Here is a 27,147-nt window from a genome sequence, read left to right on the forward strand (position 1 = left end):
CTGAAACATGACTGTCTTATCATGACATTTTGTGTTGTTAAAATGTTTCACCAAAATACATTTTCCACTTTTTTTCTCCAAGATTTATTTTTGAAAATAGAAGATCTACAAGCGCTCAACTCGTCACATAGCAACGCATTGTGAGCTTGTAGATCGGCTATTTTCTAATAGCCGGTGTACTCGTGTAGCCTAGTCGCTTCTTTTGGGCTTGTTTTCATAGACCCGGTTTCTTATTTCTGCCACACAATTTGGCAACACTGAAAGCTAACCGCCGATCAGATAGAGAGCTCTGAGGTGAACACTGAGCACACGCAGCGCGACAGTAGACTAGACTGCATTAAACAATACGGAAGGAATCCGCTATCATCCTGTTTTAGGCGTTAGTTCACACAAACTGTCGTAGTCATTTCGTTACCGGTGGCATTCAGAAAACACAACCGTGCTGGACTGAGAAGCAGACAGACGGGAGAGGCGACAACGTTTAAGCTTTAAGTCTAGGTCTCTAGGATACCGGAATCTCCACCGCCTCTAGTAAAGCTAGCGTTAGCTTAGCTATAGCACTGGTAGCAGAGTTAGTGCTGCTGGGCCCAGGTCAGCGAAAGACCCGGAGAGAGAAGCGACCATTTCACTTTGTTAGTATTAGTTTGTTTGCTGCCGTGTCCACACAGCATGGCTTGTGGGGCTACTCTGAAGCGGACCATGGACTTTGATTCACTCCACAGCCCCTGTGCTTCCCCCAAGAGGAGGAGGTGCGCCCCGATCATCTCGTCTTCCCCAGGGGGTTCCTCCTCCACTTCTTCGCCACAGAAGTACCTGCGCATGGAGCCCTCACCGTTCGGACAGGTTGCCTCTTCTCGGCTCACTACGGGTAACAGCTCATTCAACCGCCTGTTGAGTGTCCATTTAGCTTAGCTTAGGGCAGGGGTCTTCAACGTTTTTCAGGCCAAGGACCCCCGAGAGAGAGATGAAACGGGGACCCCCCACCTCTTTGCCGAAAATAGTCGATCTACAAGCTCACAAGCGTCGTGAACTTGTAGATCTGCTATTTTTGGCTAAAGTTCCCCTCTAAATGGGGACTAGGGTTCAAGTAATGCAAAAAGTAAGGCACACACAAATTGGGTGGACCCCCTGTTGAAGACCCCTGTGCTTAGGGTGCACTGTAAAAGCCTCTGTTCATTTAGCTCTTGAGAGTTATACAAATGCAACCATTTGTAAACAATGAGTTACACATCTGCAAGTGTCCCACTTGCTTCCAGAGTTGCTCATTTGTAAAGGTCCATTTGTAAACACAGAGTTAAATTAACATAGGATTGTACGTGTGGTATTTTGTCAGAAGTGTATTGTTTACTAAGAGAGACAAACCTATGGAGTGTGTGTGTGTATATATAGTGTTTTCACATGATGGTTCTCTCACGTAGGTCACAAGAGACAATGCATGCCAAGTATTTGCAAGTGAACAGATGAGCAATTGTAATTTACGTTGCAAATATTTTCTGTCTCTCCAATCCCTTCCAACTCTTATTTATTTCAGAGCAAATTCTACACAACATCAAACAGGAGTACAAACGGTTGCAGAAACGAAGGCACCTGGACAGTGCTTTCCATCAGGTAGAAGGCTGCTGTCCTCTGGACCTCCCAACCCACAACACCTTACAGACTGGATCTATCCTGCCAGGTAACTGTATAGACTGATTTTCTGAAATATGACAGCCCCTTTCAAGGTCACATAAAACCCTGATATTCAAAGCTGCAAACTTTTATTGTATTGAATAAAATATAATCAGAGCCCAGTATGTATGGTAGAATTGTGTTAACACAACATAACTAGCACGTCTGTATTGGTGGAGGGGGTCTCCCTCCCTGGTGTCGGGTGGGCCACCTACTGCTTTTGAACCCTGGTGTCAGATTAGGTCACCTACTGCCTGAAGCTCATACAATATTTCCCTTGGCCAAGCAAGGATTGCCTCTTGCTGAGCAGTAGAAATTTGGTCTCGTCGTGTAAGTGACCCGGGTTAGAATCCTGTGTAGGATTGCAGCCTTGCCATAAGGTCCTTACACACCGGGGCGATTTTTTTCATGCGAATAATAAGTTTTTTTTAAAAGACCTTATAAAGTCAATGCAAGCTTCCACACCAGTTTCGCGGAGCGAAAAAAGCGTCTTTTAATTATTCGGAACGAGTCCGAATTTTGCGTATATTCGCATATTCGCCGGTGTGTAACCGCCTATACTCATGAGCTATGAGCCACAGGCTAATAAAACTGAAAAACAAACTAACCCAAATCACCTCAGATGATTCCCCTTGCCATGGAGGGTATTATTAACCTGACTCCGCCAGATGGGGGCGGTATTGACTTCACAGGTTCATAATTCAACCTCCATCTGGGCTCGCTCAAACAGTAGAGATACTCCGCACCACGGCTGGTGCTAACCAATCAGCGGCTGGTAGGAGACCGGATGTGACGACATCGAGAAGCTTATTGCGTTGTAGTTCTTTCACGATTCATCATGGTTGAATATGAATAGTGTACAAAAGAACTACTGCTGGCGTAGGTACTATACGTCATGTAGACACGTCAATATGATTGTTTGATAGACGGTGATAAACAGACGGTCCTATCCAATCACCTGCCAAGTAGCTTGAAAAAAGGGGAAAGTAGCATGTGAAACAAATGTGACGCAAGCTTGTTCCATCTGGCGCAGTCAGGTTAGGGTATTATATCAAATGGAGAAACCGACTCATGTGTGAGTGGGCCTAAGGGCGATTTAACTGTCATATTAAAATAACTATATTTGAGAAGATGCAATCTCATACATTTTTTTCTTGTGTGAAGTGAGGTGGCGGGTGTGTGTAAAGTCCTGCTCAAAATAGTTATTGTAAAAAAAGTTCAGCTGAGGCCAATGTGATAAGGCAAGCAAAGTACTGTACTTGTCTTTGGGTCATAAAAAAAATGTTTTGGTCTTTTAAGTGTGACGTTTGTTAATAGTGATGACCTGACTTGCTCCATACAGGTACGTCCTCTGGTGCCTCATCTCCAACCAAAAAAGAGCAGCCTTTATTTTCCCTCCGACAAGTCGGAATGATCTGTGAACGACTACTGAAGGAGCGGGAGGAGAAAATCCGTGAAGAATACAATGAGATATTGACCGCCAAGCTTGCAGGTAAGTCTTGGAGGTGATGCAGAAAGCAGGTGTTGATGATGAAGTGTTGGTCTGTATTTTGCGCCTGTGCCAAGAGTGTTAAGAAATATTCTCTCTCTTCCACAGAGCAATATGACGCCTTTGTCAAGTTCACTCATGATCAGCTTATGCGAAGGTTTGGAGAGCAGCCTGCTAGCTGTGAGTATATTTGGGTCATTGTTTCTTCCTAGCTAAGCAAATCTGTTTGCATCGCAGTCTTTTCTTTTAAATGTGACTTATCAGTTGAAATCTTTGTATGAGTCCTGCCGTATTCATCTTCCATGAAGGAAAGACGGAACTTTTTTTGTTCAAGAGCAACATAGCCACTTAAACCCTATATACTTTGCTGACCGAGTTTCCCCTGGTGTCTATCCTTGGCCCTCTCCTTTTACATCTACAAGCTCACAACACATTGCTACGTGATGCATATGCATTGTGAGCTTGTAGATCTGCTGTTTTTGCCAAATGTTTGCCTAGGGACGCTAGGGTTCAAGTGGTAAGACTAAAAAGCATTTTTCTAAATGATTAAATGTACAGGACCACTTCATGATGATGTTAGCAACTGATTCTGGTTAGTGTTCATTGCAAAGGTGCATGTCCTCTTTTACAGTATAATATAAAATATATTGTTTAAAACAGATTAGCATTGACATGCAGGCGCTCAAGTTAAAACAGGCTTTCCCAGTGGCAGAGCCTTGACTTTCCTGCCCTGAATTAGTGGTGAGAAGCAGCCTTCTCATGCAAAACAAAACGTCATATGGTGGATGACCAATCACCATATAAACAAAGAAGAATTTCACCCACTTTTTTACACCTGTTAACCTGTGATGTGACGATAAACTTGAATCAGACTGCTAAACAGGATGGTTGTTAAACCACCTTTACAGGCCCTTTTTTACTCTATTATTGCAACACCCTTCACCTTCGCCATCTTTCTAGGTTTTAATGTTTTTTTTAAATATATGTGAAGGAAGTTTGTTCACACGCAAAACAAGAATATGTCAGAATAGACATTCTGATTTGGGGGTAAGCATGAGCAAAATTAACTAATGAAATGAAGATTTTCAATAATATGTAATATAAATGAAGATGGTACAAAAAGTCCAAACAAAAACGGAAAAATAAGACTCATTCTAAAAACCCAGAAACTTTGAAAAAATATGAGTTTGACTAAAACAGTTTTTTTTGCCTACTGGTTTATAAAGGCAAAAAATATACAGTGTTGCGAAACACATTGCAAAACTAATTTTTAATGTTTCAAAAGGATACCTTTGGTGATGCATAAGCTTGCTTTTAAGATTTAATTTAGTAATGCACTCATGCCATTCTGGTGTTTCCTTATATCCCTCCACAGATGTTTCCTGAGTGGGACCACATGCCATTGGAGATAGAATACCATTTTTGCTGCGAGCTGCTCCACAGGCTCAGTGGGTCTGATTGGAAAATCTCCTACCTGTGCCATATCGCCTTTCTGTGGACACACTGTCTCAAGCCTCAGTCAGTGGCATCCACGTTCGCTGTTGCAAATAGTGTTTAGGGGTGTTCCTGCTGTCAACATGGACCTCTGTGATTTTACCAGTGGCCTCTTTAACTGCCGTGTCTTATTTATTGGGCTTTGTTTTGATGTTGCCTTTGTCAAGGCACACTGCCATTACACATACTGGGTTTTTTTCCTGTTAAATTTGGCTATTTTGCAGAGGTGATGTGATGTCTCTTGTGTATAGTTAATCAGTTACATTTCTGAAGAAAGGGATTGTTCACACAGATGTAAAACTGAGGCAGGCCGGGAACAGGTATCTTGGCATTGTTCAACAATGTTTGAAGTTGTACTGGTAAATTACATTTGTACACACTGTATTTTTATTTTGTTTTAAAATGTTTTTTTTTTTGTTTTTTTTTGCTTGATTGTTTTCCCTCTATGATATTTCATTTATTTTATTTGCAATAGGTGTAACAGGGCTTTGGTTTAAGAACTATTAAATAAAGTGTTTACACAAAACCAAGTGTCTGCCTATTTTAATTAAATCTATTTGTTATACTTCATAAATGAAATGAATCTTTTAGCTACTGTACTCTGCTATGAATTTAAAACGGTTGTGTGAAAATGGGTAATGAATGAATTTAGGATTATTTGGTATCAATTGTAATCTTGGGGACCCTATCTTGGGCATAATTTTTTCATGTGGGTCTACAAGCTCTCAGAGCTTATAGAGCAGCTATTGTTAATTTATTCAAAAGTGTTTAACATTACTTTTGATTTATTGTATTTGTACAACAGGTTAAAATGCCAAATAGATGAGACACAAATAAAGCCAACACTTGTTTCCAATGTGGTCCATTCAACATTAAAAGAAAAGGATGCAACAAACAATACAAAATATACAATTTAAAACAATTCATGATGAACTCTACTCATACAGGCCCTCTTTCCACCGGAGTTGAACCGGTTTGGTTATTTTCTCACGCCTAATTTTGAACCAGTTCAGAGTTTCCACTGAAAATGAATTGGTTCAGATTCAGAACCCTAAAAGTTGGTTCAGAATTGGAACCAGAAAATACTTCATTTTTCTTGCCCTGAACTGGGAACCAAAGTGTGCGTGTCACTATCCTACAGGTTGTAAGATGCAGATGCAACATAAACAATGGCAAAAGCAGGCAAAAAAATCACCATAAAAAAAGAAAAGTGAAACTAATAAGACGATTGAATTTCCCCCGTGTAATGGACACGTGGACCCGTCGTCCTCAACACATTGCTGGCCTGGCCTGGAATCGAACCTGGGGCAACTGGGGACTCCTGCCCCTAATTACAATGGTGCTTTAAACTGGTGGAAACGCAAGTCGGCTCGCGGCTGGTTCCGTGAAAGCACCACGGTTCCAAGGATCGAAAACGGAACCAGTTCTAGAACCAAAGTTATTTAGGTGGAAAAGGGGCCACAGTGTGGAAGTGGAGTAAATATCAAACAGACCCCTTCAGGGCGGTGACGTAAGTGAATGGAGCGTTTCGATTGGATGCTCCAAAAGGAAGGGGCGGTTGAGGAAGTATATCGTCCACATTGTTGACGTTTGTTCTATGCATAGAGTTATAATATATCAAGGGTCTATGAGCCAGAGAACTACTATTGAACATTAGTTCCCTTTATTGGTGAAGTAATTTCAAACACATGGCTTGTTTCTTTAGGAGAAGTATCGCAGTGAAGGTAACAACAACATGAAAAGACTGTTTGAATGGGCTAATGCATGTGGAACAGTTGCAAGGTTAAAATGCGTGTCTCCTCTCTGAAGCACACTGTCACTGACTGCACGGCACCATGGGGCGATAGAAGATCTAAAGCACAACAAAAACATTGTGATGTCGCTTAGAGGTAAACGTGTTCACATGTTATGGTTATTTAAAGAATCTGGGTGTTTTCCTCCTAGCTGTCCAGGATTTTGCAGCAACCTGAAGAGGCTTTTATATCAGCTCTCTCAGCAGTTCCAGTGTCAAAGAAACAGTTAAGTTGTGTGTGTGTGTGTGTGTGTGTGTGTGTGTGTGTGTGTGTGTGTGTGTGTGTGCGTGTGCGTGTGTGCGTGTGCGCGTGTGTGTGTGTGGGGAGTAAGTGTCATTGTGTGTTACATTATTTAATCCATTCATCCATATACTGATCTCATTCTAATGTCCCTGATGATCTTGTGCTTTTCAGACAGACTGCTGACTTCAGACTGTCAATCAACACACTGTTTAAGGATGGGATTGTACCATCCAAAGGAGACCTCCAGTTACAGACAGATGCCTTACTTAAAGAGGTGCGAGTCATCACTGAGCAAACAAACAAACATATTTTTCTCATTCAGACTCCAGAATCCAGATTCTATTTAGACTGAAAATGTTTAGCTTTTAAAAGATGCTTCTTTTTGTACCTAATATCACATCTATAAAGCACTGGTTCTCAAACCTTTTCATGCCAAGGAGGCAAGGTCAAGGACCCCCAAATTGATATGTATTTACTCACGGACCGCCAAAAGGTGTTGTGCCAGGGACCCCCATTACAATAGATTTGTGTTTTGCAAAAGTTTCACTGTTCTTTTTTAATAGATGAAGTATAAAATAGGGTTCAAGTGGTTATACAGATGTTAATGCTATATTAACAAATGTTGTTGGTGACCCTCTAGAACCCCCTCAAGGACGGGGACCCCAAGGATCCGTATTACATCCAAAAAGGGACCATAAGCTCACAAGCTTTTTGACTTAGTGAAGAGCCCTGAGCATGTGATTCACTGCCCTAGGATGAATTATATTACAATGCATATATTACAGTCGTAGAGCATTTTTGTGGAGGGATTAATCTCAGCGGCATTCTAATTTGTAGGCGCTCCATGTGCACTCACCCAATACTTAATTGCCACGACTTGGGGTGGGGTCAGCTCTTGTCATCTATTATCATATTAATTTGAAAGTTCTGGCAATTCTTTTTTTGTATTTAGTAAAATATGTCGAATTTTCCACGCGATTCACATAGACATAGTAGAATGCCTCCAACATGAATCCCTCCACAAACATGCATTGTGTGTTCTATGGCTGTATATATGTAATACATGCATTTATAGATTCCATAATATCCAAATTCTAGGTCTAGTGATTCATTGTCCTGGCAGACATGCAAAAGTGTCACTTTTCAGCTACAGTCACCTTTTTGAACTCAAATAGGGCAATTGTGTGACACCTGACCCGAAAGAAAACAACATGTTGTCACCTTTTTCACCTCGGGGCTGTTTGCATGCCTCACTGTGTCTCATTAGTTGAAGCAGGACAGTGTAGTTGAGGACATATCTGCTGGACGTGGAGTGATCAACTTCAGAGTTCATCGCAAGGTCCTTGTGCAGGTATAATTCTTTTAAATTTTTTAAAAGGAAAATACATTACATACATGTGTAAGTGAGTGTAATAACCAACTTCACTTTTATCAGAAGCATTACAATGTTTTCATGGTGATATCTGTTCTAGAAAATGTTGGAGCCCTTTGGAAAGGAGGATGAAAGATTTGGGTTAAATAGTGAGCTTTTCAACAGACTGGAGAAAGGAAGATCATTGGTTGAATACAGGTATGTCTGATAATACATCAGTATAGTTTAACTGACCAGGTCTCACATGCACATATAAATATCTATATGGTCTTATGTTGCAGTTCTCCAAATATTGCCAAAAAGTTTCATGCTGGACACCTGCGGTCCACAATCATTGGTGAGTCTCATGTAGTTCATATATTCATCAGCAGAGGGCAGAGCAGATTCAATTCTGCCCTTTAAAAGTCCCTAAATAAATTGATGAAGCAGAAAAATTATTTATTTTGTTTATTCCCCTCCCATGCTTTTTATTATTTGTCCTGTGTTTGATTCTCAAATGGTTTGAATGCTGTATAATGTCCCTCTCTATTCACAGAAAACGATAGGGTACATAACTAGGTTCTAGATATGGATGTTTTTTCTTTCAATCCATTTAAGACCTGGAAGGTCTTATAAGTGCTCAGACATTTTTACAGTTTGCCATGGAATACTCTCTTTATATAAATATGATTTAAACGATTTGGCCCTGATTTCTCTGAATGGTCATTTTCAATTTACATTGCATACACAAACTGCATTTCCAGGTAATTTCATCGCTAACCTCAAGCAGTCCCTAGGAAATGAGGTTATTCGGGTGAACTACCTTGGAGATTGGGGCATGCAGTTTGGTGAGTGAAAAAAATGATGTTTTATATTAACAGATTCAGCAGCGACCTTATAAATGTTTTAATGTTGTCAGCCGGGAAATAATCTTCTCCTTCTATACATTGGATTGCAGGAATGCTGGGAGCTGGTTTTGAACTGTATGGAAGCCAGGAGAAGCTGAAAGAGAATCCTCTGCAGCATTTATTTGATGTAAGTTTGCATATTTTCATGAAGCCATTGTACTATTGTGTCTCTGCCCTGTTTTCTGAGCTATCGTATTATATCAAAAAACCTGTTTGACAGGCGGGTTTGTGGTCCACTGGTGCTGCTGATACGATGTGTTTTTTTGTTTTGCAGGTCTATGTTAAAGTCAACAAGGAAGCAGAAAACAATGAGGACTTACGGCACGCTGCCAGAGAATTCTTTAGACAGCTGGAGCATCACGAAGGCAAAGCCATGTCACTGTGGCAACAGTTCAGGGAAATCACAGTGAAGGAGTATCAGCAGGTTTATAAGGTAAAACTAACCACAGCGATTAAAAACTTTCAACATGGCATCCCTATTTTGGGCATGCTATTATAGGCGAAAATAAAAAACAAACAAAAAGACAACTGATCTACAAGCTCACATTGTGACCCATTGGAAGCTTGTAGATTGGCTAGTTTTGCTATTTGTGTAATATCATGTTTAACCACATGAACCCCAACATGCCTAATACTATTCTGGGGGGGGGGTTGGCTATTTTTGGAAATTAGATTTGGGGTTGACGGAAAAAAGTGGTCCAAGTACAGCTGTAACTCGGGTCCGTTTGACTCAGAATAGAGGGTTCAAGTGGTTAAATCTTAGAATGACAGGAAGCTTGCAGATCAAAGTAAGAAGTATTGTACAAATAACATGACAGTTCACAGATGTATAGTAAAGTGCCCGCAAGTTTCATTTTGTGTTGTCTCTGTTTCTCAGCGCTTAGGAGTCCACTTTGACATTTACTCTGGGGAGTCCTTTCATGAGGGACAAACCCAGGAGGTGGTACAGCGACTACAGAACCTGGAGCTGCTGAAAACCACAGAGTGTGTATTATTACACAATCGGTTACGATCAGCACACAGAATGACGTGTGCCAATGTCAGCTGTGCATGGTTTCTGAGAAGTTGTAAAGATAAACAAACAGCTTAGATCTTAAACTGAGATCGGAAAAAGTGTTGAATTTTAAACTGCAGGAACTTTACAGTAGTAGAGTTCACAACTTCACATATTGTGAAATGAAAAGTCTTAACAGAGTTGGTGAACAGACTTATCAGTTTGGTGCCTAGAGGCTATTCATTTTCTTCTTTAATTATGTAAATTACTATATCAATACTATGCATTTAGAGATTTGATTGGAATGACTCAATCCACGTCTCTGTCTGTTCTTTTGACAGGAAGGGAACTGGAGTTGTGGACCTGTCTCCTACCGGAGACTTGTCCAGCTATTCTACTGTACACCGCAGTGATGGTACATCTCTCTACATCACCAGGTCAGTACTAGTGAAAAAAAACTATATGCATAGAACTAGAGAGACACTGATATATATCGGTCTGGCCGATACATCAGCCATTATTGGGGTTTCTTGACGGTATCGGCAATTAAGCACCCTATGTGTCTGGATTTTTGTCTGTCTTGGTGAAAGTTTTCAAAAATAGCAGATCTACAAGCTCACAATGGCTATTTAAAAATAATTAGAATAGGGCTTATGTGATTAAATAAATTAAAGTTCAGTTCATGTGCATTTCATATTTACTCGTTTGCTTTAAAATTAAAGTTAATTGTTCTTTTCATATATTGAAGTTTAACTCTCTGGCTGCCAAGAACGAGTTTATCACGAGTATTTTTCTGAATGCCCTGGCTGCCAAGAACGAGTTATCACAAGTTTTATTTTATTTTATGAAAATATTTTTTTATTTTTTATTTTTTAATGTTCAGAACCCAAGATATCGTGATCCGAAGATTTGCTGCTCCATTCACTTCTTGTTTAACTTATTACTTAAAAAGGCTGTATCTCGGCTCCTGTGTACTTTTTTTTTTACTATGTATTTTTGGCCCAAACATGCTATTTTCAAAGGCAGACAATTAATGTCAACGAGATCGCGATGAAACCACACAGTATAACCCTCAGTGATTAGCAATCATCAGGGGATCGATCATAATGGAGATAAATATTCTGTGACTACCTGAAAAAGGTAAGAAGAAAGGTAAGAGAAATCGCTGGCAGTGGGCAAACGCGGCCAGAAATAAGTCTGGCAGTGAGAGAGCCAATATAAATGTACTTGAGATAATTGGTGGCCTAGGACTCTCCAAAATCGGCATCGGCATTAGGCCCAATAATCTGGCATTGGTCGGATTCTACATAGAACCATCATAGTCTGATGGCAGTGTAGGAAATGGGTTATTAGAGCCATAGTACCTATACAATACCAATGCAACCTACAGCTGTACATAATTGAGCAGCAGCACCCTCTATTGGACAAATGTGTGGACAGTGACATACTGTACACCAGTGGTTCTCAAAGGCCCCTTTTCAACCGGGGTTGAACCGGTTCCATTCTTTTTTCCTGACAAATTTTGAACCAGTTCAGAGTGTTTCCACTGAAAATGAATTGGTTCAGAACCCTAAAAGTTGGCTCGTAACTGGAACCAAAAAAAGACTTGGTTCTTCTCGCTCTGAAATGGGAACCAAAGTGGGCGTGTCACTATCCTACAGTTTGAAAGATGCAGTTGCGATATACAATGGTAAAAGCCCACGGAAAATCATCATTAAAGAAAAGAAAAGGGAACTGTGGCTGCCATTGACTTCCTCTGCCATGTGAATAGTCACGTTTGTGTTTACATTGCACACACCTGGGGCGCTACTGCAGTGTTTAACACTTCAAATGGCCATAACTCTGTGACCATTGTTCTGATAAGTGCAACATACTGTACAACAGAAGGCCATGTAGCCTGAAAATCTAGTTTGGAAAAAATTCATGCATAGAAAGAATTGTGAGAAGAAATATTTATTGATATGTCATGGAATATTACAACAATTCTAAGTTGTCAGTTGAACAGCGCATGGGCCAAGAGCTGTTGAGTAGGTGGTGATGATAACACCAGATTTGTGTGTGTGTGTGTTTCAGAGATATTGCCGCAGCCATAGACCGAAAAGAAAAGTATACTTTCAATGAGATGATTTATGTGGTAAGAAAGGATGCTGATATAGTCACACTTGACATATTGGCACATATAATTTGTTTTCTTTTTCAATTTCAGGTCAATGTCAAATGTCAGGGCCACTTACTGATGTAAAACACAGCAAATAAATTCAAACCGTACACTTATATTTTATCATGCCTGATGATTAGATAACAATATTTAGTGTATCATTTTAGAATTTAGTTTTTTGTTTTAAACCGTAGGGTTTTAATTCAACTTAAACTGTCATAATGGCTTGTGCTGTGGGTGTATCATTTATCATTAACCCTTTCCCCCCCCTACCAAGACGGACAAAAGTCAGCAGAATCACTTCCACCAGTTGTTCCAGATCCTCCTGGCAATGGGACATTCTTGGGCTCAGAGGTAGCTTGATGCAGTGTGACGAGTGAACTAAATATGATAAAAAATTACAAATTGGATAGTAGTATCACTGTTGTTTTCAAGAAATGCGCACATTTTGGTACATTTTGGGAGAGGTTTGACACTCTGAGGAAAGACTTGAAACGAATCCCTTATATTCCACAGAAATCTGTGTTACAATATTGCGGTGCACTTTTATTAGGGATCATGTTACTTCATGAGGGCAACTGGCACCAACACTGACTATCTGTTCCCAGCCTGATGTCTTTGCTGTCCCTCTGTCCGCTGCAGGTGCCGGCATGTGCCCTTTGGCCTGGTGCAGGGCATGAAGACCAGGCGTGGGGAAGTAATCTTTCTGGAGGACGTGCTGGACGAGGCTCGTGCCAGGATGCTGCACAACATGAGCCAGTCAAAGAGTAATAGGCCCATAAACATTAACCACATGAATACATTTTCTACAAAGAGATTTGGGCAAGAGGGAAAAAGTAGGGTACCCAGTTAAAAAAAATATATATATATTTAATATCATATTGTTTACGTCCCTCAAACGTTTTTCAAAAGGTTTCAGCCTAAATCAAGCCTCAGATATACTCATTCCAACTAACTTCTCTCTGGCTTATAAAGCACTTTCACCTGCAATACCACATCGTCCTGTTTGGCACGGGGCGCTATTGAGCCAGTTTGTATGCATGTTATCTCCTGGTTCTGTGTGGAAAAAGTAAAAAAATAATAAGAAAAGAAAATATATAAAAAATAAATAAATAAACATTTTTTTGTTTTTGTTTTGGGGTTGGAACTGAAAAACGGGAGGTATTGTACCCTGACGTGATGTCACGTCAGGGTGCAAATCAGTTTGGCCTGTTTTGAGACCAATTTACAGAAAACCCCAGATTTGCTGTGACAGCCTGAGTGTTCAAACTGGGGTATTTTTGGGGATAGAAGAGAGGTAGGGGAGACCAAAAACACACAAAAAAGAAGAAAAAGTAAAAATTCATGGTGTAGTCCCTTTAAGTGGTTAAGTTTAAGTGGTTAAGTACTTACCAGCAGTTCAAGTTGCCAACAACACATATGTACTGAAAGCCAACAATGCTTTATCAGCCTTTTCTATAGGCCCTAAATACTGTCACTTTTTCAATCTATGATACACAGATACCCTTAATATAACTGTTGGTAGGCATGTAGGGTTGATGTCAGAGATTAAACCTTTGTGGTTTATATAGGTAGCTATGGGAGACATAAGTGTGAATAATACTAATAATAAACTTTATTTGTATAGCACCTTTCATGACATAAAATGCAGCCCAAAGTGCTTTACATAAAAAGAGATCAAAATATTAACAAGATTAAAAACAATAAGATCAAAAACATGATCAAGAACAAATTAAAAGAAGGCAAAATCCAAATTAAAACAATACAAGAAAAAAGCAATACAGTGTTAATATGGACTGATTATATTCACTCTCCTATATCCTGAATTTTGTTAATCTATGCTGACCCTCACATTGTTATGACAATGACCGAATGTGGTCTGTAAACAAAAAGGAATGGAAAATGTTTTTTAGAAGTTGCTCTTGAGCTAAATATTAGTGGAAGCTAGTTGTGTAATTGCCCCCTTTCCAAATCATACCAACAGCAACAAAAGAAATGGACAACCCTGAGGACACAGCCGAGAAAGTGGGAATCAGTGCACTCATCGTTCAAGTGAGTGAACTCAACAGAAAGAGGTATTTTATGCCTGAGTGTCAATTTATAGTTAAAAAAAGGACGAGAACAGCCTCAGAACGCTCGGTTCATTCAACTCCTGTTTTGATTCACTCAAAATCCTGCGAATGTGCAAGGTCAAGGTGTCCCCTGCCACCTTAGGAAAAACAACGGTCCCTTGTAGTTACACACTGTTCATTCTTTCCAGGATTTCAAAGGTCCCCTGGAGTCAGATTATAAATTTGACTGGGACAGGATGCTGCAGGCGAAGGGAGACACGGGGGTGTTCCTGCAGTACACACACGCACGCCTCTGCAGGTGGGTAATCGTCAACAGTTGGTTCTCAAACCTTTTCATTTCAAGGACCCCCACAACTCTCGTATGTTGAATTTTCATGTTTACAGTCTGATACAGATGCAAGGCAATGGTCAGGAGCTTGAATTGGATCCTTCTGCTCTCCTTGAGCCGAGTAGTATATGCATTCTACAACACCTCCTTCGGTAAGTTAAGCACTCTTTAACCACTTAAAGCCATAGACTAATTTGACACGAAAAAATAGCTGATCAACAAGCTCACAACGTGTCATGTTGCGAGGCGTTGTGAGCTTGTAGACTGTAGAGTACTATTTGAGTTAAAAGGCAGGTGTCAAATGATCCTTCTCTACTTCTTTGCATTTTATCAACCAAAATACCTGCTTTTTGTTGTAGCTATGATGAGGTGTTATACCAGTCCGCCCAGGATTTGCAACCCAAGCACCTTGTCAACTTCCTGTTGAAGCTGTGGTAAGGAACAGGATGTTAGATCTATGGGTGTGTCCAGCAAATATTTGTTTAAAGGTTTCATGACATTCAGTTTTACCACACATTAAAAGTCTTTGTCATGGTCCTTCAAACGTGTATAAAAAGTTTTAACAAAAAATTCCACTCCAGTGATCCATGGTAGGTGTTTTTCTCTCACATTTCTAAAGCCTTTTCAACTGCAATGAAAAAAGAAATCTTTGCCTGCGGGTGTCGCTGTTGAGGGATTTTGTCTGTCAATCATCGCCTCTGCTCCGCCCCACCCAAAGGAAAGGATAGGGGAGGGGAGGGGCGAGGAGGAGAGTGGACGGGATTAATGGCCTGTGACTTCACTGCCCAAGGGCCAAGCTCAGATTACTTTTCAGCCTAATTATTCAGAAAACCCCAGACCACAGAAAATCCACTGAATGTTCAAAGTTCAGATTTTTTGGGTGTAATTGAGGTCATAAAACCCCCCAAAAAAACATAAAAAATAAAAAAAGTGAAAATGAATGTCATAGAACCTTTAAACAATATGAATAATACTTGAGTGGATGGAAATCTAGAGATTAAAAATGACCCAATCGCTGTCGGGTGGAAACCTTACCGTTTGTCCAAAACTTTTACTTTTCCGGAAATGCTAAAAAGAACCTGTGTTTCAATGGATCCGATGTAGTTATTATTTAATCACAAACTCTTGTTAATAGTTTTCTGTGGTTCAAGATTTATAATATATATTATTTTGAAATAAAAATATGTTGCTCTCCTGCCAGTGTTGCCCCAAACATTGCTGGGTGTATCACTGCTTTTGCCATAAGCATGTATAAGTCAACGCAAATATTGCTTTTAAATCAGTTTTACTGTGTTCCAGCCACCTGGTTGCCTCAGCACTCAGGGAGTTGCCAGTGAAAGGAAGCCCTCACAATGTTGCACAGGTAAAGGAAGCCCTTGACTACACATTAAGCAATTATTATTGCCAACTGAGATTTGAAGAATTTCAAATGCACGAATCAAAAAATGTGATAAATGATATTTCAGATGCTTGACCTTTAACCCTAGCGTCCCTATTCTGGGGTGACAAGTAGTTCTGATATCTGGTTAACTCCGGTTAGCAAAGTATATCGGGTATTGGTTAAGCATGTAAACCTCCAATATTAGTTCATGAACGGCGGGCAATTAGTTTCCCTTCCCAATGTAGTAATATTACTTTTCTCCAATTAGTCATACTTTACTCATGGGTTCATTGTATACCATATTTCAAAGCTTTTAATTATTGATCACTAGCTGGGAAAAAACATGTTGGCTTCTTATTACTCTTATGGCTTGCTAATACAAGAGCTGTTCTTGAACTTCTGTCGAAATCTGCTGCATGTAAACGTAATATATTTCTGTCATAATTTGAGACCCATTTGTTGCTTGTTGTCAGGCAAGGCTGCGTCTGTTCAGCAGGACCCGCTCTGTTTTGGCCAACGGGATGAGAATTCTGGGCATCACACCTGTTGACAAGATGTAAATCTCTTCTGTCTATTAAATGCATTTTCATGGCTGCTAATGCTATTCAGTTGATAAATGATTGTAAATAAACAAAACAGTTTTTTTAATGAAACGCCCATCTCTGACCAGTCTCTTGTACAAAAATACCAGTAATTATCGTAGAAATGTATTTGGATAGCACTTCAGAACAGTTAGGGTATATCCACGTCGGTGGTGAAATGTCAGGTAGATGTCAGCGGGTCAGTGACAAAATGGGGTTGGCATGTTTTCTTGTAGTCATGTTGGTTTCATGTTCGTTTGAAAATACATTTGCATCATTTGAAAATTACAGAATGCACCTGAAAATGTCAATTGCCGTAACCACATAAAAATTGAAATATTGATTTATCCACTTGAAGTGAGTGTTCCCATAAAATAAACATTACTTTATTTTTAAATATCAAATGAAAAAGATTGTATATTAGCATTATCTCTAGATGTATTTTTGGCAGTTTCTGTTACATTGATGCAGAGTAAACCTGTTTTCTATATAATCTTAGACATGTAAAAATATATATTTATCAAATGATCAATCAATAAAAGCTTTTTAGAATTATGAAACCATTTGATAAAAAAAAAAAAAACTTAAATGCTCTCTGGCTCTAAATGGACAGTACACCATGGCAGAATATTTGACCACGGTGACTAATAAACTGAGAAAATCTCAACGCTGTACAGACAGTGTACAGCCTAAACATCGAGAAAGACCACGCCCACAAGCCCCCCCCCCCCCCAGGTAATTTTTAACAGAGTAGATGTAATTTCCAGTATTCTGGAAAAAAATCTCCTGTTATCGGACGGTCTGAGGTTGGCAGGTATGTGTGATGTCAGTGACATTTTATTATAAATGAAAATAGAAATAAGAAACAGTGCAGTAACAATACGTTTTCGTATAGCAGCAATTTTGTGTGTAATGTACAATGTACAATATAAATATTAATATATTGTTACATTCTAAAATAGCATAAACAGCAGATCGACAAAAAAAACAAGACTCGGGCAACATAATTTGGCAAGACACACCATCTCCCGTTTACTTCCCGTATCTGCATAGTCTCGCGTAGCTATCTGCGTGAAGTGGCCGGACGCCAACCTGCTTCCGGTCTCCTAAAAAGGCGTCCGCCAGGACTTTCAAAAAGCGTTAAGCATTGGTTCTTAAAGTGAGGTCCGGGGACCCCCAGCGGTTCTTGGGGGGGGGTTCCAGGGGGTCCCCAGCAAAATGTTATTATTAAATATGGCTCTTTTATTGCTACTTTTAACTTTTGAATAGATCCTATGTAAGTAAAGCCTGATATCAAGTGTCAAACTCCAGAAATTACATCTACTCTGTTAAAAATGTCCTTGGGGGGGACCCCCAGCGTGGTCAAGAGCCCCCCCCTGGGAAAAAATCTCCTGTTATCGGACGGTCTGAGGTTGGCAGGTATGCTTCTTGACCACATGACCAAATATAAAGATACAAGAAAAGCAGGGTGAATATCCAGACAATCCCCTACTTGTTGGGAGAGAACGCTGAATGTTTAAGGTCAATAACAACCATCAACTCGTCAAAAAGGTCTCAAATATTAGTAACCAGTAAATGGTTAATTAATGTATTTAATTTATTATTAAAAATGTAAAATGAGTTAACTGTGTGTGTGTGTGTGAGAGAGAGAGAGAGAGAGAGAGAATGGAGCGGTTTACCTTATTGTGTTGAAGTTCAAACTAATACAAACATATTAGCAGTCCAATTGTGTTTTTCTAATGGCTAGTTTAAAACTCCAAATGTATTACTTCATGTAAAAACAAACATTAAACTCCAGCATGACTTCCTTCTTCTTTGGACTTTAATGGCGGTTGGCATCCATAAACATTGGATTATCGCCATCTATTACACTGTAAGATTGTCACAGCTGTGCAAACTAATCTCATTCCCAACATTGTCCATTTTATCACCCAGACCCAACTGAGCTGGTGTGAATCCTTCCCTCAGTGCACTAGCCATCTTCTCCATCCACAACCTTCAATAACCTCCTGGCTGCACCCAGCACCATCTTGATCCTTTCATACATCCCTTGTATTTCAAGAGAACAATTAATGACCCTTGCAATGAATGCTATAAATCGTTTTTTGTCCATGCATATATTTTTATCAGCTATATTACTTTTTCCTGGCGGTTCCTTGCTGTAGGCCTACTGCCGCACTTTCATTGTTACCCTCCAATCTCTTCACTGCTTCAGCATAGGACACTCCCTTCCTCTTTTATCTAATCCTGTTCAACTTCAACTTCTTAATTCTCTGACCTTGACCCTGCATAATGTTTTCCACCACAATTTAAATACTTAACTTGTTCCTCCTTCCTCTACAAATAGAAGCAACAAGTCCATACTCTTAACACAATAGCACCTGAGTGGTGCTCTTTCAAAGGGCCTGACCCTAACATGTACAGTACATTCCAAATAGCCTCTCTGGATGACTCTGTCAGGGATTCAACCCAGACGTCCCAGTCCCAGGGTGGACACTCCAACCACAAGACCACAGAAAAAATATAAATAAAAATGTCTACATGACTCTACTAGAAAAGTGTGCTCCTCATGTGTACGGATTTGTGTGAGTTTTGGGCCAAATTTGTAAGAGTAGTAGCAAAAAGTGTTATGAAGTAAACACAAAATGGCAGAAAATCTCATCTGGCATAAATGGCCTGGGCCTATATTGGAAGTTGCGCCATGATCCAAGGAATAAAACAATAACGATTGTGATTGTACAACCTTTGTTTCAAGATTCATAGGGCAAAACGTGAAGCAGCCTGTTATAGCACGACAATGAAGCCGATTTGAAAGATTTGGGGATTTTGGCCTACTACTGGGACTGAGCTTGCAAAGTTTCATGCCGATAGGTCCAAAGGTGCTGGACATTAGCTGTTCACAGACACACGGACGGAGACAGACAGAAGCGAAAACATAGTCTCATAGCCTGGCGGAGACAATTAGTTGATAGGGTGTTTTATTGACAAATTCACCTTTTTTAAGCAAGTTGAATTACTTGGTACAACATTTTTCAGTTACACCAATTAAAATGTTTTGCCATTTTCCTCCAAATATTCTATCAATATTGAATTAAACCAAAAATATTAAGACTAGGTCCTCAAAAAAATGAATGTCACATTATTGACCCCACCATAAAAATAAAGAACTTTCTGATATCAATTACATGCTGTAGTTGGTTCATTCGCTTCTCGGTCTATTGTAGATCCTGGAAAATGTTAACCTGGCCGCATAAGATTTAAAATACCAGCATTCTAGTTACTTGGTGCCCATAGGCATGACAATGAAGAAGTGGTTGGTGTCTATAAAAGACCATCTCTACAGCATGTGTTTAATTTACAGTATAATATAATGTAATTACTGAGCAGAACTGACACACTGAACTTATACACTATATCCATCATTGTTTAATGAAAGCAGTGAAATCATTATTTCAAACAGAAATGGACATGGTAAAAACATGATGAAACAGATAATCACAAAGATCAAAGTGATTCAACTATACACTTCACAGGCGTTCCTATGAGCCAGGTGCTGGCTTAAAAACACTAATGTGATCAGCAAATAATAAAAAAGACATTGACTTTTAGGGCTGGGTGACATGGATAAATCAAATATCACAGTTATTTTGACTAAATATATCGATATTGTGATGATAACATATTGTGACAATAATATCAGGCTCACATCGCAAAGCATTGTGAGGTTGTAGACCAGCTATTTAAGGTATTTTTGAAATGTCAAATGTTTAAAGTATAAAATAAGGCTCAGTGTTTAAAACCAAGAAAAGACAACACTTTTGCTGTATCACGATATAACAATATCCCAAATCCCAGACGATATCTAGTCTCAAATCATGATATCAGTATAATATCGATATATTACCCAGCCATACTGGCAGTCCACAATTCAGTAACAACAACAAAAGACTGCTTGAGGCCTTCCATGTTGAGCAGTGCAAGTGAGAGTTCTGTGTTATCCACAGTATGACATACTTGGCAGCCATTGACATTTGCGTATCAAAGTCTATACTCCAGCATCCAGATAATGATTGATTTCAGTGACTGTGTAGTATTTTCGTAGTATTTTCGAACTATGGACAACTAATTAAAAAGGGACAGCTTTCTAGCATCAATTTCCAAAAAGAAATATAAAATCTTGATAACAATAAAAAAGAGACTGAATTAAATAACTGTGGCATAAAAAGGCTCAACTTTTCTAAAAACAAACATATTGATCTCGTCACTCCCACGTTAGTCTCGCGTGGCCAGACTGTTGCCTCCCACAATTTTCAAATGTTTCCGGTCATACAGTCTGGGACTCGGAGGCTCTGATCATGATTAGAATATAAACCGGATGTGAAGCCTCCTCCCCACTTCCGTTTGATCTTTACAGACGCGCAAATTTATCCTAATATAAATACAAATCATCTAAGTATATTTAGCTTGCTGCTTAGCAGAAATGGAAATTAGAAAATAAAATGTACTGTAAAGATATTTTAAAATATATTTCCGTGAACGGAAGTGCCAGTTTCCTCTCTCGGATTTCGGGAGGTGTAGTTCCAGACTCTATATAGCATTCAGAGATTGTGGAATAGTTGTCTGGCTACGCGAGACTACTCCCACGTGGGTGATTTAGGTGATTAGTCATGAAGGTACAGAGGTGGATAAACCTACATGCAAACACAGGCTGTCCTCTGTGTTATGTACTGAATTCAGAGCAAATCCCAATGGCATTTGTTTTGAAAGTAAAAGTTGGGAGTGTGGCTCTGGAATGCCCCACTGCATGGCCTCTTTAAGGCCTTGTAACATGGAGCTTGTCCTCCAATAAAAAGAGCTGTTCTTGCACTGTTCTCTTCAAACCGTGATGAGTTTCTGTTTGGACTCCTTGTCTGCGTCCAGCCTGGACAACTTGGATGTGTCCGACTTTGGAAGGCCATACAGGTAGATGGACACACACACCAGCGAGGCTCCAGAGGCAAAGGTGACCGCTGTGAAATATGAGACAACATAGCAACCATTTGATAAATGTATCCAAACCCATTATTTTATTAATGCATGCAATGCATTTTTTAAATAATACCTTACACATTTTACCTAGTTGAGCACTTGATTGTGATTGGACAATCGAGGCACAGTTGAAAGAACGATGGTCTGTCATGTCTAAATAACTATGTTCATGTCTGAACTACTATTCCGCCTCTTACATCACTGGGGAAGCTTGCAAGCGAACTATCTTTAAAATCAATAATTTGTGCCAAATTAGTAAGTCGGTAACTGTGTACTAAGCAGGAAAATGTGCAACGAGATGGTCATCATTGCAAAGTAAACCCCAACAGGGTGAGGCAGAACCTTTGCTTCGGTTCTGCACCTGAACCTAGGAATGCATGACATACCGGTAATGTAATTACAAAGTGTGAAAGCCTGACTCACTTATCTGTAGGCCAAACAAAAGGACCGAAGCCACGGTTGAGAGAACGATGGCAGCCGCGGCAGAGAAGCCCTTCATGATGTTGTCTGTGTACTTGACCACCACCGACGTATACAGACCCCCCACACTGGCCAGGACTGGCATGGCACAGAACAATCAAACAAATGCAGCATGTGAGATACAAACACTACAAATACTAGGGGAAAATGTGAACAGTCTACTGGCTTTATTTCACTTACATACTACGAAGCACACCCATGGTGTGTAACCAAAGAAGAAGCCTTTCGTGAGGACCTTGTCACCCTCTGTCATGTAAACGCCAGCAAGGGTGACCACGATGCCAGACAGGTACATCTGGATGTTCCTCACCCACAGGGACGTATCTGAGCTCTTCAGTACCTTCTCAAAGTACACACCTTCACCAGAACAAACACACAAGATTTAACCAAATTAACCCTGGCCTCCCTATTTTGCATGTCATTATATGCAAAACTTTTCAACATTTCTACTAAGTTGGGTTACGGTACTTTGTGAGCAGATTAAGCTGTGAGAACACACTACCTGCAAATCCAGAACACAGGACAGCAACGGCAATGGCCATGAACCCAACAAAAGGGTTTTGCTCAACCTGAAACAAACAGATGCACAAATAGGGACAACAAAAACAAAGGTATTACTATATGAGCAAATTACACATCCCAATCAGTATTAGTTTTTTATTCATTTATTTTGTTATACAGGAGGACAATTTAGTGAAGCAGGATGCTAAAGACAAAAGAGGGAAGACATGTAATGTAGCTTCAGTCAAAATCAAACCAGGGACATGACGATCGTGTGGACGACGCACAGGGCAGGGCAATATATCAATATTATATTGACTTTGTGATATGAGACTAAATATTGTCTGGGATTTTGGATATGATGATCTGGTAGAAAAAGACTCGCTCACTGCATTAAAAATGTAAGGAAAACTCCTTAGACAGACTTAATTTTAAATGCTCATGGTGTGCTCGTGCTCAAAGTGATTTAAAAAAGCAAACGTTTCAGTCCTAGGACCTTCGTCAGTGCTAGATAGCACTGACGAAGGTCCAAGGACAAAAAAAGCAAACGTTTCAGTCCTAGGACCTTCGTCAGTGCAGCTCATCTAACCAGTGCGCCCCACAAGATTGACTCTTTTTTTTAATTTAAATTTTTATCCCGCGATTTTTGTAACCCATTTTTTCACCCAGTGCCAATTTCCTAAGTGATCCTGGGCGCTACACCCGCCCTACACCAGCACTACACCAGTCCCCCACAGTAGGGAGGCCAGGGCCGAGCTCATGCTTCCTTCAGGCATGAGAGCCAACTGACCTTCTTGTCACCTGACAGGGGGGAGTTTCCCTGGTTGGACGTAGCGCGTGGAAGGAACACGTTATTCCAACCAGTTCCCTTCCCCTCCATCAGGCGCCCCGGCTGTCATGGGGGAGGCGGTATAGCGACCAGGATTACTACATGTTTTTGTGAGGGTATTAACTACCCTAGGAGACACGGGGAGAACATGCAAACTCCACACAGAGTAGGCCCTTTCGCCAACCCCACCTAGGGTATGGGCGCTGATGACGCGGAGGAGAAGACACGCCCCCAGCGCCCACAGCGTCCCCGGCGGGAATCGAACCCAGGACCTTCTAGCTGTGAGGCGACAGCGCTACCGACTGCGCCACCGTGCCCCTCAAAAGATTGACTTTTTAAACATGGCATAACACTCTACCTGGACCCCAGTTACTTCTGCAGGTTTCCACTGGACAAGGGTCACACCCCCGCAAAGCATGAAGACAGAGAACCACTGCAGTCGGCTGAGTGAGCGGCCCAGCATGAGGACTGTACACAAGGCTGTGCATGGGATCTTCAACTGGTATGTCACCTACACAGTACACACACACACGCACGCACGCGCGCACACACACACACACACACACACACACACACACAGCAGGGAAACCACAGGGAAACCAGTCAGACAAGGTGCCTTCCACACCAAACACTATTAGGATGAGGGAAGTTGGTATCTTGCGTATCTGCGTTTTTTTCTTAACCATTTTCACCTGGTATCCTTATTGTCCATAATAATAGTAAATGAAATAAAGCAGAACAGCAGTTATACAACCATTAAGGAGTGGAATAAGGGAATACAGTGGAAATAAGCCTTCGGGCTTCGTTGTGTTTTATCCCTTTGAGATTGTATGTGTATACTCAATCAATCAATCGATCAAATCAAAACAATAATAAGGCAATTAAAACAAGTAACATAAATATAAATAGATACACACAGCTGCTACCTTAGGAGATCAAAAAGGCTTTTAAAACATATATAAATCTTGGTTTTTAAAAGAGATTTAAAAGGCAAAAAACATATTTGTTTTTATTGCGAAAATAGCAGATCTACAAGTTTGCGGCAAATCGCACTGCAACGTGTTGTAAGCTTGTAATGGGCTATTTTTTCAAGTATATAATAGAGCTTAAGTGGTTAAGCATTGAAAATAGAAACAACTAGGTGAAAATTCACAAAATCTCAAATTATGTCAACGTGGCATTCACTCTCATCTGAAACTGTGAAAGACACATGGGGATTAGCCACATTACCTGATACACAGCTGCATCTAGGTTGCTCAGGGCCAGAAAGGCCATGTTATTCTGAACTGCATACACTACGGAAGGAATGCTCAGTTTCAGCAACTCTCTGGGACTTCTAATTACATGTTCCACAAGGGAGTTCTTCAGCCTGCTAGGACTACCTGTTTCCCTGTACCAAGAACAATGGGGGAAAATGTGTTAAAACAGAAAGGAATGCCATGGTGATACTCTATACAATTGAACAGATATTATGTAAGCCCTTTACTGTGTGTTGTCTGAACTTCCTTTAACCTGGTCATTCAGCAATATTGGTGTGATCCAAAAGACCGACAGTTTGTGATAGGATAAAGAATTTTCATTGCTAATGTAGGAGGAGGCTTACGTACACTGGCACAAAAGATCTGGGCTGGATTTCCCAAATGCATCCTAAAACCGGGTTAATCTTAGTTCCACTATCTGCCACTAAGTCCAAACATAGATTTTGAAAACACAGGCCACAAATAATTTCATGTTCCAGCCGTTTGTTGTGCAGAAATAGAAATACTGTATTTCACATGGCAACACTGTGTTGAATGATACCCTTTAAAATACAATAGCTCTGTAAAGATCATCTCAAGGCCACAATAGAATGCCATGCAGATATCACTGGATCATGTTCACTGTGGCCTTGTTTAAAAAAGAAAGAAAAAAATACGTTTTGGGGGCAAAAATTGTTATTTGCACAATCATCTCTCTACACTGCAATTAACATATTTCTGAATTTATTCTGCTAGAGGTGCATATTTTGGCAAACCTGCCTTTTCTATGGTAACCGGAACGCTCGCCCCAAAAGCCAAAACACACTCGCCCCCATTTTTTCCGGACCACTGGTTCTTGTATTCGTTTTACTGAGGTTAAGGTTAGGAAGAAGTTTAGGGTTAGGCATATTTTTACTGAGGTTAAGTTTAGGAATAAGGCTAGGTTAAGTCATAAGTTTTACTGAGCTTACGTTTAGGAATAAGGTTAGTTTTAGGCATAGTTTTACTGAGGGTACGTTTAGGAATACCTGGTGGCAAGGCAACAGTAATATAAATCAATCATTCATTGCCAAGCAGGTTCTAGCTCTTGCCAAGCAGGTTCTAGCTCTTGTTTACTTTTCATTATGTTTCGATATTTATATAAAACCCACACTTAAACACTTTCACATATTTATTTTAAATGGAAAAAATTGCAGATCTACAAGCTTTTAACATGTTGCGTTGTAAGCTTGTAGATCTGCCCTACCTCTTCATTCATTTAGGAAAGAAAAAAAGTTGAAATATTGAGATAGGAGGTTTCTGCCCGACTTCAAGGATATGTGTGATGACATGACAGGTCTAGCCCTATTCCAAAACACTTGCATAATACTGTATACATTTATTTTGAGCACTTGGGAGGAACCGTTTCATACGCCATACACAGATGGCTTCCATTTGTTTCATACTCACTTTGCCAGCATCCCAAGACTCAGTATTAACTTAATGACTTCAGTGATGCACACTGCAGTAGTAGAGAAGTACAGCTCTGATCCTTGTGTCCTTGTGTATCGCAGGGCCACTGTGTAGGTCGCTGCCACTACTGTCATCACTGACAAGCAGTATAATTTGAACACAACACTCACAGGTTCTGAAAGGATAAGAGCAATATTATTCATGTAAAAGTACATTAAACAAAAGCTACAATTTGTCAATTTGCAACTCTAATACCCTAATAAGCACTTGGAATGAGTTGAGGCATTACATTTTGTTAGACTCGGTTCCACAGATAAATATTGTGAAAATAACAGATTTACAAGTTCACAACGCCTCTGCTATTTTCCACAATTTTCTTTCTTATATTCTTATATTATTTGACAATTTGGCGAAGGTTTGACATTTTCTTATAGTTTGATGATTACTTTTGATACAGTAATCGTCTTTTTCTTTGCCTTCTTGTTTTTTTTTAAAGGTATTAAAAAGGTCTTTTCCTTAAATTGTCATTTCACTGTCATCTGGAGACACCCCCCATTAAAGAAAAATCATGTGGGGACCCAACCCACAGGACAGGTTGAACCACTGTTGGTTGTAACCAAATGGACCGTTACATTTAGCCTATACACTCCCAGAGTTACATACAGTACCAACAGCATTGCATATAGCCACCAACCAACACAACATAATGACTCGTGCTGGCTGTCTGCAAAAGGCAGACATGTATTCATGTTTCCTCATAGCTACCATTTTCGCTCTGGCTGTTGTAACAGCTAACATTAGACACTGCACTAACTAACGCTAAACCATCCCCACTATGATAGTAAAAACTCACCGTTAGCCATTGTTTGTTTGTGTCTGAGTGTGGGGATGATAAGGGTCGTTCCGCTACATATTCTTAGATGAGGGTGTGTAGAATGTGAATTATATCCTGATCACATCCTCCTTTGTAGCTGGACTGCTCCGCTGTCTATGTTTGGTCAGTGTTGCCAGATTTTGCGAGAGAAACAAGCAACCAGGTCTTTGAAAACAAGCCCAAAAGAAGGGAGCCCTATTATTCATTGGCTATTTGAAAATATCCGATCTTCTATTTTCAACAACAACAAAGATCTTGAAGAAAAATGGAAAAATGTGGAATTAT

General features: G+C 40.1%; 3 protein-coding genes across 6 annotated transcripts; 2 read left to right on the forward strand and 1 right to left on the reverse strand.

Annotated features, from left to right (window-relative positions):
* Window positions 1-285: 285 nt before the first annotated feature.
* LOC308103208 (akirin-2-like) lies at window positions 286-5,199 on the forward strand. Its single transcript, XM_080453103.1, has 5 exons — window positions 286-868; window positions 1,532-1,675; window positions 3,011-3,160; window positions 3,266-3,337; window positions 4,533-5,199. Exons 1-5 carry the CDS (start codon window positions 670-672, stop codon window positions 4,541-4,543), a joined length of 576 nt encoding a protein of 191 aa, XP_080309229.1. The 5' UTR covers window positions 286-669; the 3' UTR covers window positions 4,544-5,199.
* A 1,040-nt stretch (window positions 5,200-6,239) lies between these two features.
* Window positions 6,240-16,532, forward strand: rars2 (arginyl-tRNA synthetase 2, mitochondrial). 4 transcript variants are annotated; one of them, XM_080452605.1, is made up of 20 exons: window positions 6,240-6,375; window positions 6,596-6,679; window positions 6,863-6,961; window positions 7,955-8,038; window positions 8,160-8,257; window positions 8,341-8,396; window positions 8,803-8,886; window positions 8,997-9,073; window positions 9,221-9,379; window positions 9,824-9,930; window positions 10,282-10,377; window positions 12,014-12,074; window positions 12,376-12,452; window positions 12,741-12,865; window positions 14,083-14,150; window positions 14,359-14,468; window positions 14,555-14,650; window positions 14,858-14,932; window positions 15,798-15,861; window positions 16,353-16,532. In XM_080452605.1, exons 1-20 carry the CDS (start codon window positions 6,340-6,342, stop codon window positions 16,437-16,439), a joined length of 1,743 nt encoding a protein of 580 aa, XP_080308731.1. In that variant the 5' UTR covers window positions 6,240-6,339; the 3' UTR covers window positions 16,440-16,532. The 4 variants fall into 4 exon arrangements, with proteins under 4 accessions (XP_080308731.1, XP_080308732.1, XP_080308733.1 ...); XM_080452606.1 differs by having other exon boundaries at window positions 6,596-6,669; window positions 6,859-6,961; XM_080452608.1 differs by lacking the exon at window positions 6,596-6,679 and adding an exon at window positions 6,461-6,540 and having other exon boundaries at window positions 6,334-6,375; window positions 6,859-6,961.
* A 3,331-nt stretch (window positions 16,533-19,863) lies between these two features.
* Window positions 19,864-26,981, reverse strand: slc35a1 (solute carrier family 35 member A1). The gene is made up of 8 exons (XM_080453184.1): window positions 26,842-26,981; window positions 25,986-26,163; window positions 24,529-24,688; window positions 23,657-23,809; window positions 22,471-22,537; window positions 22,149-22,325; window positions 21,912-22,046; window positions 19,864-21,469 (listed from the first exon to the last, which is right to left on the reverse strand). Exons 1-8 carry the CDS (start codon window positions 26,849-26,851, stop codon window positions 21,336-21,338), a joined length of 1,014 nt encoding a protein of 337 aa, XP_080309310.1. The 5' UTR covers window positions 26,852-26,981; the 3' UTR covers window positions 19,864-21,335.
* Window positions 26,982-27,147: the final 166 nt, after the last annotated feature.

The sequence above is a fragment of the Gymnoscopelus braueri genome, assembly GCF_963280865.1.
Source record: "Gymnoscopelus braueri genome assembly, chromosome: 16".
Classification (NCBI taxonomy): Eukaryota; Metazoa; Chordata; class Actinopteri; order Myctophiformes; family Myctophidae; genus Gymnoscopelus; species Gymnoscopelus braueri.

What these genes read in the sequence shown, in the direction of transcription:
- rars2 (XM_080452605.1), top strand. Translation starts at nt 6,340, where the DNA reads ATGGCTTGTTTCTTTAGGAGAAGTATCGCAGTGAAG. An exon ending in AGATCATTGGTTGAATACAG is followed by an intron (nt 8,258 to 8,340) that starts GTATGTCTGATA and finishes CTTATGTTGCAG; the next exon opens with TTCTCCAAATATTGCCAAAA. An exon ending in AACTTCCTGTTGAAGCTGTG is followed by an intron (nt 14,933 to 15,797) that starts GTAAGGAACAGG and finishes ACTGTGTTCCAG; the next exon opens with CCACCTGGTTGCCTCAGCAC.
- LOC308103208 (XM_080453103.1), top strand. Translation starts at nt 670, where the DNA reads ATGGCTTGTGGGGCTACTCTGAAGCGGACCATGGACTTTGATTCACTC. An exon ending in GACTGGATCTATCCTGCCAG is followed by an intron (nt 1,676 to 3,010) that starts GTAACTGTATAG and finishes TGCTCCATACAG; the next exon opens with GTACGTCCTCTGGTGCCTCA. An exon ending in ATTGACCGCCAAGCTTGCAG is followed by an intron (nt 3,161 to 3,265) that starts GTAAGTCTTGGA and finishes TCTCTTCCACAG; the next exon opens with AGCAATATGACGCCTTTGTC.
- slc35a1 (XM_080453184.1), bottom strand. An exon ending in AGTCTTGGGATGCTGGCAAA is followed by an intron (nt 24,689 to 25,985) that starts GTGAGTATGAAA and finishes TTCTTGGTACAG; the next exon opens with GGAAACAGGTAGTCCTAGCA. An exon ending in ATGGGTGTGCTTCGTAGTAT is followed by an intron (nt 22,047 to 22,148) that starts GTAAGTGAAATA and finishes GTGCCATGCCAG; the next exon opens with TCCTGGCCAGTGTGGGGGGT.